Source organism: Zalophus californianus, chromosome 16, assembly GCF_009762305.2.
Source record: "Zalophus californianus isolate mZalCal1 chromosome 16, mZalCal1.pri.v2, whole genome shotgun sequence".
NCBI lineage: Eukaryota > Metazoa > Chordata > Mammalia > Carnivora > Otariidae > Zalophus > Zalophus californianus.
The window spans coordinates 2,598,904-2,608,322 of record NC_045610.1 but is presented as its reverse complement, the minus strand read 5'-3'; the positions used below and the strand labels follow the sequence as shown (position 1 = coordinate 2,608,322).

Here is a 9,419-nt window from a genome sequence, read left to right as displayed (position 1 = left end):
TGAATCACCTAAGCACCTGCTGGGATGACTCAGGAAACAAAAATGGCCTGCCTCCTGACTGTCCTGGCCCAGGGGCAGGTCAGGGCTTTGAGGAGCAATAGGCACAAAAGGGTTTGGGGTAGGGGGTGGGGTGTTCCCAACTTCCTCCTAGCTCAATTGTGGCCCTGAGGGCTTTTGATTCCCCAGTGCTTGATCCCATTGTGCAAAGGAATTGACTTTAAATTGCCAAAGCTCCCGAAGGGAGGGGAAGGCGTTCAGAGCTCCTGGGGCTGGAAGGCTTGACATCTGGGTCTTGGGTGGGGAGGGGGCGTGGCGCCCCGAGGGGGAGTGTTGGGGGCTGGGAACAACAGGACACCTGGGTTTGCCTAAGGGAGGGGGACGTTGGCGCCCGTCAGGAGGCGCGGTCTGTGGGGAGGGCGTGGGGAGGAGTCTGGTTAAAAGCTGTTCCCGGGTCTGGCCCACCCGCCAGCCACAGACGCTGAGGCCAGGTGAGAGGGGCGGTGGCGGCCGGGCCCCGGGACTGCCCGGGACTGCTCGGAGGCCGGGCGCGCCTCGGCGGAAGGCGGGCTGGGCCGGGCACCTGGCGGCATCCGGGAGCGGGGAGCGCGGTTTGCGCGGTGCCGGCGCTCCAAAGTGTGCCTGATTGGTTGAGAGCAGGGGCTCCATTCTCAGGACGCTGAACTTGGGGCCGACACCTACTTTTCATAAGGACACGAGTTCCTCTGGAACGACTGCAGACTGGGAAGACCCTTGCATTTTAAGGACACCGGGTGTGGGCATCGACGTCCCGCTTTGGAGGGGAGGGCGCGGAGGACGCCCTCTCAAGGCTTCCCTCCACCACCACCCCCCTCCCCACGCCCCCATGGCGCTTCCTGGCCCTTCACACGCTCAGGTCTGGAACCTGGAGCCTCCTGCTCCCACGGCTCCTGCCAACCCGTCCTCGGGCTGCCCGGAGCGGGAGGGCGCCGGGAGCCCGGGGGTGTCCGGGGGGCTCCCCCTAGAGAAGGTGAAGCGGCCCATGAACGCGTTCATGGTGTGGAGCTCCGCTCAGCGCCGCCAGATGGCGCAGCAGAACCCGAAGATGCACAACTCGGAGATCTCCAAGCGCCTGGGCGCGCAGTGGAAGCTGCTGGGCGAGGACGAGAAGCGGCCCTTCGTGGAAGAGGCCAAGCGGCTCCGGGCCCGGCACCTGCGCGACTACCCCGACTACAAGTACCGGCCTCGGCGCAAGGCCAAGAGCTCGGGCGCCGGGCAGCCCCACTTCGGCCCGGGGAGCGGCGGTGTAGCTGCCGGCGGCCCGGTCTGGGGGCCCGGGTACGCGACCACCCAGGGGAGCAGAGGCTTTGGGTACCAGCCGCCCGGCTACTCGGCAGCCTACCTGCCCGGCGGGTACGGGTGAGTGCCTGGAGGGCGGGCTGAGGCTCCGGCACGGGCCACTCCGGGGGGACCTGGGGGGGGGGTGTTAGCGCCCCCCGCCCGCCCAGTGCCCCGCAGGGGTGGGAGCGTTCTGGTGGGCCCGGGGTTCCCTGGAGGCCGTTTCCATCCCAGCCCGGCAGTGGCGGCCCCCAGGATGCGATCCTGCTCTAGTCACCCGAATTTCCCGTTTCCTCCCCGCTTCTGGCCCTCCTGTGACCCGGCTTCCCCTCCCTGCCCGCGGGGCAAGGAGAGGCCCGGCCCGACTCTGCCCCTTCCCGGCCTGCCGAAAACAGGCGCGACACGCAAGCCTGCTCGAGAGCGTGCCCCGACACGGCCGCGCCGCGGGGTTTGGTCCCCAACCCGCGCTACCCAGCGGGGCCCGGGCAGCCAGGGACCGGGGGCTGGGTGACGGCAGCTTCTACCTCTGGGGCCAGAGCTGGTCCCACCCACCCCCACCTGTGCTTGGGGGGCGCTGCCGGCACCTCCCAGCCCGGGGACGGGCTCTAACCCCAGTGTCTCTCTCTTTGCAGCTCTTCCCACTGTAAACCAGAGGCCTCCTCGCCGTGCTCCCTCCCTCAGAATAACCCCAGGCTCCAGGGGGAGCTGCTCCCCCAATATAACCCCTGCCTCCCCCCAGGCTCTCCCACCCCGTACAGCCCTCCCCTGCTGGGGCCCCCCCTGCCCCTGACCCACCTCTAACCCTCGTGGACACGGACCTCCCAGGAAGGGCTCCCCCTCCCTTGTCTTCACCCCAAGCCCCCCCCCAGGCTGCAAACCCTTCTTTAGAACTGTGTTGGACCCCAGTTCAGAGGAGGCCTGTGCTACGGTCCCCGTCCCCCCCCCCGCCCCGCAAAACACTTTTTTTTTTTTTGTAGGATGAACACAAGTTTTTACAATTAAGCCCTGTCTCGGAGTCTTTATTGCCCCATGTCTGTTCCCCCTCACTGCGGCAGGAACCAGCAGTCCCCACTCCCTTCCGCCTGGACCTGCCAGAGCAGGAACCTCCTCACCCCACCCTGGGGCCCTGCCTGAGTCATTCTCCATCCCCCCACTCCCCACCCAGCACTGGGGTCCTGGAGACCGTCCCAACCGGGCTCGGGGAGGGAGGCAGCCCCAAGCCCCCAGCTGCTTCCACCGGCGGCTCTGCCCTCTAGGGCCACAGGGACGTGGGGGAGGGGGCGGGCAGGGCCGACTCGGGCCCCAGAAAACCTAAATAGGTGGGAATGGCGCTGAAGGAGGAGTCTCAGGCAAACGGTTCAGCGAGTTAACACTCCGTGCACAGGGCAGTAGTGCCAGCCTGAGAGCCCTACCCCCGTGCTTTCCGGGGATCCGCGGTCCCCCTAAGCCCCCGGCTCGAGACTTTCACAATTGCAGAGGGATGAAGGAGGGGAGGTCCCACCAGCGGACTGGTTCCGGATGGGGACGGCGGGAGACACAGCAGGCGCTCCAGCAGCAGCCAGCTCAGCCCTACTCTTTCTTCTCGCGGGGGGGCTTTGCGTTCCAGTAGAAGAGGAGCTGGGCAGCGATGAGGCCGTTACAGAGGGAAGAGACCACGAAGGTTCCGGCCATGAGGAGGTCTCCGGTCTCCTGCGTGACGGACAGCGGGGGCCCCAGAAAGTGTTCAGAGAAGGAGCAGCGTGAAGGCGGCGGCGGCGGCGGCGGCGGAGCGAGGGCCGGGCTCTAGTGCCCCCTAGAGGGGAGAAGGGGCACTCACCTGAATGGAGGTGAAGATTCTGGCCAAGGAGCCCCCAAAGAGCAGAAAGACGGTGACGGCTGAGAGCTGGCCCGTGTGCCCGTGCCGGTAGTTCGTGGCGGCCTGGAGCAGCTGGGGGGGGAGTTTGAGAACCTTCGTTCCGCCGTCTGGACTCCTCACACCTGCCACCCCCCACCCCACCCCCCCGCCCAGCATCCTTCCCTCGCTCCCAGCCCTCACCCGCCCCAAGACCACCGCAGGCACGTTGGAGGCCTGGAGCAGGGTGACGAGGGCCAGGGGCGTCAGTGGGGACAGCAGCAACAGCAGGGCCAGCGCATAGCACGTTAGGAAGGTGACACCTGGGGGTCAGGGAGGTAAGGAGCCCCGATGAGCCTCTCCGGTCCTCGGGCTTCCCCAGGCCGGAGTTCCCAACAGGGCCCCCAAGAGCCACCCCCCCCCACGCCCCCCAGCACCTTTCACGGTCTGTCCTCTGTAGTGCAGGACCAGGAAGCAGATGGTGACTGTCTGGAGCATCAGGAACAGGGCTTCACCCCAAGAGCTGCAGAGTCAAGAGTTGGGAGGGAGAAAGGTGGGCCTGGAAAGAGGCAGGGAAAGCCTCCATGGCCCGTCCAGCTGGGGCCACAGTTTGTTGATGACTCCCCGTTGTCCGCAGCCCCGTCCTGTGGGGATGGACTGATGGACTCGGGTCTAGATCCTGGGCATCCTTGGGATGCTCTCCTCTCCCCATCACGTTCACAGAAGACGGCCAGATTTCCAGAAGGACTTAAGCTTTGCCGCCCTCTTACCTGCCCCACCCTGACCCCCACTAGACGTGTGCACATTCACCCTTGGGGATCAAGGGCGGGCTCCCTCACCTGAAGGGGAAGTTGTTGGTGATGCTGTAGACCATGGTCCCCGTCAGTGCCACCAGCTCTAGCATTACTGACTGAAGGCTCAACCCTTCGGCACTCTTGGCTCTCAGGATTTTAAACACCTGCGGCAGTTTTACTAGAGAAAGAACAAGAAGGGCAGGGATGAGGAGCCAGCATCCCTCGGGAGCACCGCACCACAGCCAGGGAGTGGACTGGGAGGCCTGTTACCTCCACTTCCGGTTAAGGGACCCACCCAGCTTCTGGCATCTCAGGTCTCCGCCCTCCTCCTGACGTCGGGGAAAGATAAGGTACATACCCAGCAGCGACCCGGCCACGATGCCCAGACCCAGGCCTTTGCTGAGGAGAATCTTGAGGCAGGCGACTGAGAAGAGAAACAGGAGTAAACAGAAGGGACGCCTCTGGAACCCGGCCCAGGGCCAAGGGCTTTTCATGCTGCCGTGGGTTGCCGCTGCTCCTTAAGACGCGGACAAACCCACACAAGGAAGCCCGGGGCTGTCTGGGGCCTGGGCTTCCTGCTCCCAGTCTTATCACTGTCCTCTGACTTTCCAGAACAGCCTTTGCCATGCCGATTACATCTAAACTGACGGGCGTGGGAGCGAGCGCCAGGGTGGCTCAGTCGGTTGAGCATCGGCCCTTGGCTCAGGTTGTGATCCCAGGGTCCTGGGATCGAGCCCCGCGTCAAGCTCCCTGCAGCTCCCCCTGCTTGCGCTCTCTCTGTAAAATAAATAAAAATGGTGTGCGTGGAGGGGGAAGCTTCTTGTAACACTGGGCAATGCCCACGAGTCCTGGGATCCTTCATTCCCCTACTCTGAGCAACCTAGGCGATCCAATCCACACGTCTTCCCAGTGCAAGGACAGGTCTCCCGATCCACTCATTCCCGAACCCTTTTGTCCCTGGCCCCCCCGCTCACAGACCTTACGTTACCCTGCAGGGGCTTGCTGGGAGGCCCCCGCCCCCACACCTCCAGCCCAAGGAGCTCGGCCCAGTGGGAGTCATGAATTCAACCCAGTCGGTCCCAGGAGCACAGCGGGGGACCGGGAACGGACAAGGGCAGGCTGGGCAGGTCTCCCACGGGACCTGGCGTCTGCAGTGGGCTTCGTGTGGGCCTGCCCCGCAGACGGAGGACTGCAGGCAAGTCACCCCAGGATTAGACCATGAGCAAACGTGGAGGGCGGAAGGCGCCTCTGGAGGTGCCGCTGAAGCCTGGATTCGTCAGAGGCCTTGAAGCAAGTGCAACGGCTCCTCAAGGTCTACTGCTGACAAGATCTTATTTATTTATCCGACAGAGAGAGCACGAGCAGGGGGAGCGGCAGAGGGAGACGCGGACTCCCCGCGGAGCAGGGAGCCCGATGCGGGACTCGATCCCAGGGCCCCGGGATCATGACCCGAGCTGAAGGCAGACGTTTAACCGGGCTGATCTTATTGAAGACTGGGACGATTTGGTCAGATTTTAACTTTGTTTTGTGCGGTGCGAGTCTCCCCATCTTTTATTGCGGCCGCCCGCTGACCCCTCCCCGGCCTCCCGCCCAAATATGGCGAGCCCCCTCTATGGAGGCCGAGACACTTCCGCCCCCTTCCGCCATGACTTCCGCCCGGCTCGGCCTGGCAGGGGTCGCCGCCGCCGCCTGGGCCGCAGTCACGCACCACTGATGGCCCCAGGGCGCTCCAGCAGAGCTCTGATAGGATGCCGAATAAAGCTCACCGTGAAGCAAGTCCCACTGGACGAAAATTTGGTCGTAGCATTCCTCAGGTAAGAGAAGCGGCACCAGCGCCCGTTTGAGCGGGCCGTCTGCCTCGGCCGCCATGTTGCTAAATTAGCTTCCGCCTGTCCGGGTCGCCATTGACCGACGCTGCGCATGCGCGCTCTGGGCCCTCCGCCCCGCTGCTCCCCGCTCTTTCTAACGCCACCCCATCTTCAGCAGCGTGAAATAGGTCTCGGCCAGAGACCACGTTTCGGAAGCACCATCCCTGTTCGCGTTTTACGGCATGCTCAAGCTTGCGCCTGCGCAGTTCCGTCTATCGCGCCTTTGTTTACGCTTCCAGTTCGGAGGCAACACTGAGCCTCCTGCCTTTCTCCGCTCTTCCTGCGCGGCGCCATCTTGTCTTCCCCTGGCCGACCCCACCTTGTTCGAAGTTGAGGGAGAAGGAGCATGAGTCTCGGGAAGGGCGTTGAGTGGGGGCGCCGTGGCTCCCTCTTTCCTGTTGTCTCGGCGTCTCCCGAGGGAAGGGCGTCGGCGGGAGCAGGACCGCCTGCGCCAGTTAGCCCTCCGGAGGTGCCGAGCTGCGCGCGGGCCCGTGCTCCTCCCTCCCCGGCTCGCCCGGGGCCTTGGCGGTTGGGTGCGCCCGCAGCTGCTGGGCAGGGACGAGGAGGCGGTGGGGAAGGCGAGCCCCCCGGCCCGAGGGTTCCCTCCCGCGCCGCCGGCCCCTCCGCCGAGCGAGCCCAGCGGCGAGGCCCCGGGCCCAGCAGCTCCCCTTGGGAGAGGCCAGCGTGGACAGCGATGCCCCCCGCGCCCCGCGCCGGGACCCCAGCTCCCAGCCATCCCGGTGGAGGCGGGCCCGGCCGTTACGCCCCGGTGGCCCGGCGCCCGCTGCAGGGGCCACGCTGTCGAGCAGCAGTTCTTTGCCAGTTAGCGAGGTCACACGGGATGCCCGGGGACGCGGTGGGGTGGGCCTCCGGCCTTGCAGGGCCCCCGCAGCTGGACGGGCCCCATCCTGGCTTCCCGGCGATTGCACCGTGGCCTACTGTAACGCGGGGCAGCTGTCCTGGGGCGGCCACGCGCTCCCCGTAGGTACCACCCCCGGGGCAGGGGGCCCAGGCTGGAGGCATGCTGTTCCTGGGGGAGCCCAGGGTGATTGGGGGTGGAGGTGAGAGTCCCCACGGCTGCCACGGCTGGGATAGGAGCATCCCCGGTGCGGTGAGGGTTTAATCGGCGTGCTCACCCAGCCCTGGACGCGGTGGGCAGGGCAGAGCGTTCTTGTTGCTACGGAGCTCCCACAGGAAGGTGTGACCTTCCCACCCCCACTCATCGGCCATTGCTACCTGCTTCACCTCTGACTGCGAAACCGGCTTGGAGGGCAAGGGGGTACTGGAGCAGCCAGAGGCCCGGGAAGAGGAGGAAGGGGGCCGAGGCAGATGCGACGCCAGCTGTGCTAGGCTTTGGGGGATGAACCGACGAGGGCATGTGGTCACACATGACGGTCTGGCTCCCTGAGACTCAACCACGGACGGCGCAGAAAGGCGTGTGACTGACACTCAGGGCTTTTAATCCTGGCAAGAAGGGCAGGGAAAACCGAGGACAGAGGTTGGAGCAGGTTTTAGTATTCTGGGGCCGGGAGAGGAGAAACTGCGCACGTTTAGTGAACATCTTAGCTCCACTTTTGTTCCTGAAGACGGAGAGGGAAGGTAACTTTGGTGCTGAGTCGGTTGAGTGGTGAGAGCGCAGGGCTCTGCGGTGTCACCTGGTATTGGAACCGGTGCTCAGAGGGGCTGGTAGGCCGGTGGGCGTCTCCGGACGATGCAGAATGTAACCAGCAGCAGGGTGAGGAGGCCCAGCGAGATCAAGCCGATGATGAGGGGCAGCAGGTTGAACTGGTCGCTGGGACAAGAGAAACCTGGCAGAGAGGGAGGGCCGGCAGGAATCACGGTGGAGGCCGCGCCCAGATGGGAGGAGGGAGGAAGGCGTGGGGGGGGGGGGGCGTTGGGAAGTAGGAGATTGGCGGGGAGCTTCCCTAGAAGACTCCGAGCAGTAAGGAAGAGGGGAGAAGGGCGGAGTTGCGGAGGAAGCAGGACAGTTGACAAGCCTGAGAGAGGAAGGGCGGTTATGGGCCCGATGACACGGGGGGGGCGGGGGGGGGGTGCTGTCTCAGCAGGCGGAGGCTTCGAGGGGGTAGGAAGAGGTCTTACTTGGCCCAAAGGCCCCTGAGGGGGGCAGCTGAGCGGCCTGTAGCTTCAGGTGGAGCAGGTCAAGGCGCAAAGCCGGCGGCAGAAGGATGCTTGCGTTTCTGCAGCCGAAGCTCTGGCCCAGGGGGGCTTGGAGAGCTCGAAGGGATGAATTCTGACCCGAGAAGGTCCATTCTGGAAGAGCGAGGGAGGGTCAGCTCTCCGTCCCTGCCCCCGCCCCCCGCTCTGGTCCCTTCAGGGGCCCAGACGTCCAGGGCGAGCGCCGAGAGGGCAGGCTACTCACGCGCTGCCTGTGGGAAGGACACGTTGTACTCCAGAGCCAGGTACTTCAGGTAGACTGCGCCCTGCCGTGGCTCCTGGGGAGGTGACCAGGAAGGCTCAGGGTGGCAGCGGGCAGCCACGTGCCCGGAGCCAGGAGCGCAGCCAGGGATTGGTGGGGGGATGCGGGGGAAGTACCTGCTCGAACCCGAAGCTGAGCTGTCCGAAGGGGAAGGAGAGAAGCAGATGGGGGCGGGCGCCCTCACAGCCCCCCTGGGGCTTGGTTTTGTTGGGGTTCAGTACGGAGATGCCCCAGGCCTGTAGAAGTTAAGATGAGAGCTCGGTAAGAACACAGCCGCGTCAGCCGAGGCTCCCTGTGCCCCTCCGCCCCGGCCCTGCCTCGCCCCCCTGCCCCTCCCGTCCGCCGCCGGCGCCTGGCTTTACCTCTCCTCCGCCCTGGGTCGGGTACACAACTCCGATCTGAATCCGGGCTTGGAGCCGGACGCAGGGCTGGGAACCATTAGTCCAAGTGTAGTCTCCTACGGCCTCCTGGGGCCCTGGGCTGGGACTCGGCGGGGGTGGCGGCGGCGGCGCTGGGTGGGGGGAGCTGGTGGAGGCGTTTGGGCTGGTGGCGGTGCTGTTGCTCGTTGTTGGATGCACCGTGGTGTTTCCGTGGCGGGGGGTGGTCGGGGGCCGGTGCGTGGCCGTCGTGGGCTCGTGGCTGGTGGCGCCCGCTGTGGTAGTTACGCCGCTCGTGGTCACAGGGCTTGCCGTGCTTTCTGTCGCTGTCGGGGTCGGGGTCACCGTGAAGGATGGCAGCAGAGTGGCCGACTTTTTATGAGGACAGTCGTTCCCTTGCCCCTGGGCTTTCAGCAGAGGAAGACCGGTTAGCGGCAGGTGGGCCGACTGCTCCCGGGGCCCCCTCCCCTCTGGCCTCTCTCCTTACCAGCCAGCAGCCCCACCAGCGCCCCCAAGACCACCACGGCCGGCCTCATGACGGAACGGCCTCACCTGGCCTCACCCGCTCGCTCCGGGCCCGTCCCGTCTGACCCAGCTGCTTGCTCAGCCCTATTCCCCCTGTTTCCCTTTGCAAAAGGAGGAATTAAGTTTTGGACTTCCTGTCACTGAGACAGTCCGCCCCCAGCCTGACTCAGGCACCTCAGCCCCAGCCACCAACCCCTTAGTCACCAACTTTTGTCATTGAGGGGATTGCCCTGGCTTCCGAGTGGGAACGCACAGCCTCCAGAATGTCACATG

General features: G+C 65.4%; 3 protein-coding genes across 3 annotated transcripts; 1 reads left to right on the top strand and 2 right to left on the bottom strand.

The window, feature by feature from the left end:
• Positions 1-482: 482 nt before the first annotated feature.
• On the top strand, positions 483-2,154 carry SOX15 (SRY-box transcription factor 15). The gene is made up of 2 exons (XM_027568515.1): positions 483-1,395; positions 1,947-2,154. The coding sequence occupies exons 1-2, from the start codon at positions 863-865 to the stop codon at positions 2,113-2,115; spliced, it is 702 nt and encodes a 233-aa protein (XP_027424316.1). The 5' UTR covers positions 483-862; the 3' UTR covers positions 2,116-2,154.
• A 163-nt stretch (positions 2,155-2,317) lies between these two features.
• MPDU1 (mannose-P-dolichol utilization defect 1) lies at positions 2,318-5,944 on the bottom strand. The gene is made up of 7 exons (XM_027568513.2): positions 5,706-5,944; positions 4,298-4,363; positions 3,985-4,117; positions 3,583-3,668; positions 3,350-3,468; positions 3,131-3,241; positions 2,318-3,003 (listed from the first exon to the last, which is right to left on the bottom strand). The coding sequence occupies exons 1-7, from the start codon at positions 5,806-5,808 to the stop codon at positions 2,884-2,886; spliced, it is 738 nt and encodes a 245-aa protein (XP_027424314.1). The 5' UTR covers positions 5,809-5,944; the 3' UTR covers positions 2,318-2,883.
• Positions 5,945-7,246: 1,302 nt separating this feature from the next.
• On the bottom strand, positions 7,247-9,267 carry CD68 (CD68 molecule). The gene is made up of 6 exons (XM_027568510.2): positions 9,109-9,267; positions 8,607-9,028; positions 8,361-8,480; positions 8,188-8,260; positions 7,908-8,078; positions 7,247-7,615 (listed from the first exon to the last, which is right to left on the bottom strand). Exons 1-6 carry the CDS (start codon positions 9,155-9,157, stop codon positions 7,482-7,484), a joined length of 969 nt encoding a protein of 322 aa, XP_027424311.1. The 5' UTR covers positions 9,158-9,267; the 3' UTR covers positions 7,247-7,481.
• Between the last annotated feature and the right edge of the window lie 152 nt (positions 9,268-9,419).

What these genes read in the sequence shown, in the direction of transcription:
- SOX15 (XM_027568515.1), top strand. Translation starts at nt 863, where the DNA reads ATGGCGCTTCCTGGCCCTTCACACGCTCAGGTCTGGAACCTGGAGCCT. An exon ending in TACCTGCCCGGCGGGTACGG is followed by an intron (nt 1,396 to 1,946) that starts GTGAGTGCCTGG and finishes CTCTCTTTGCAG; the next exon opens with CTCTTCCCACTGTAAACCAG.
- MPDU1 (XM_027568513.2), bottom strand. Translation starts at nt 5,808, where the DNA reads ATGGCGGCCGAGGCAGACGGCCCGCTCAAACGGGCGCTGGTGCCGCTT. An exon ending in CCAGTGGGACTTGCTTCACG is followed by an intron (nt 4,364 to 5,705) that starts GTGAGCTTTATT and finishes TTCTCTTCTCAG; the next exon opens with TCGCCTGCCTCAAGATTCTC. An exon ending in CGTGGCCGGGTCGCTGCTGG is followed by an intron (nt 4,118 to 4,297) that starts GTATGTACCTTA and finishes TTCTTTCTCTAG; the next exon opens with TAAAACTGCCGCAGGTGTTT.
- CD68 (XM_027568510.2), bottom strand. Translation starts at nt 9,157, where the DNA reads ATGAGGCCGGCCGTGGTGGTCTTGGGGGCGCTGGTGGGGCTGCTGGCT. An exon ending in CGACCCAGGGCGGAGGAGAG is followed by an intron (nt 8,481 to 8,606) that starts GTAAAGCCAGGC and finishes TAACTTCTACAG; the next exon opens with GCCTGGGGCATCTCCGTACT. An exon ending in GTCCTTCCCACAGGCAGCGC is followed by an intron (nt 8,079 to 8,187) that starts GTGAGTAGCCTG and finishes TCGCTCTTCCAG; the next exon opens with AATGGACCTTCTCGGGTCAG.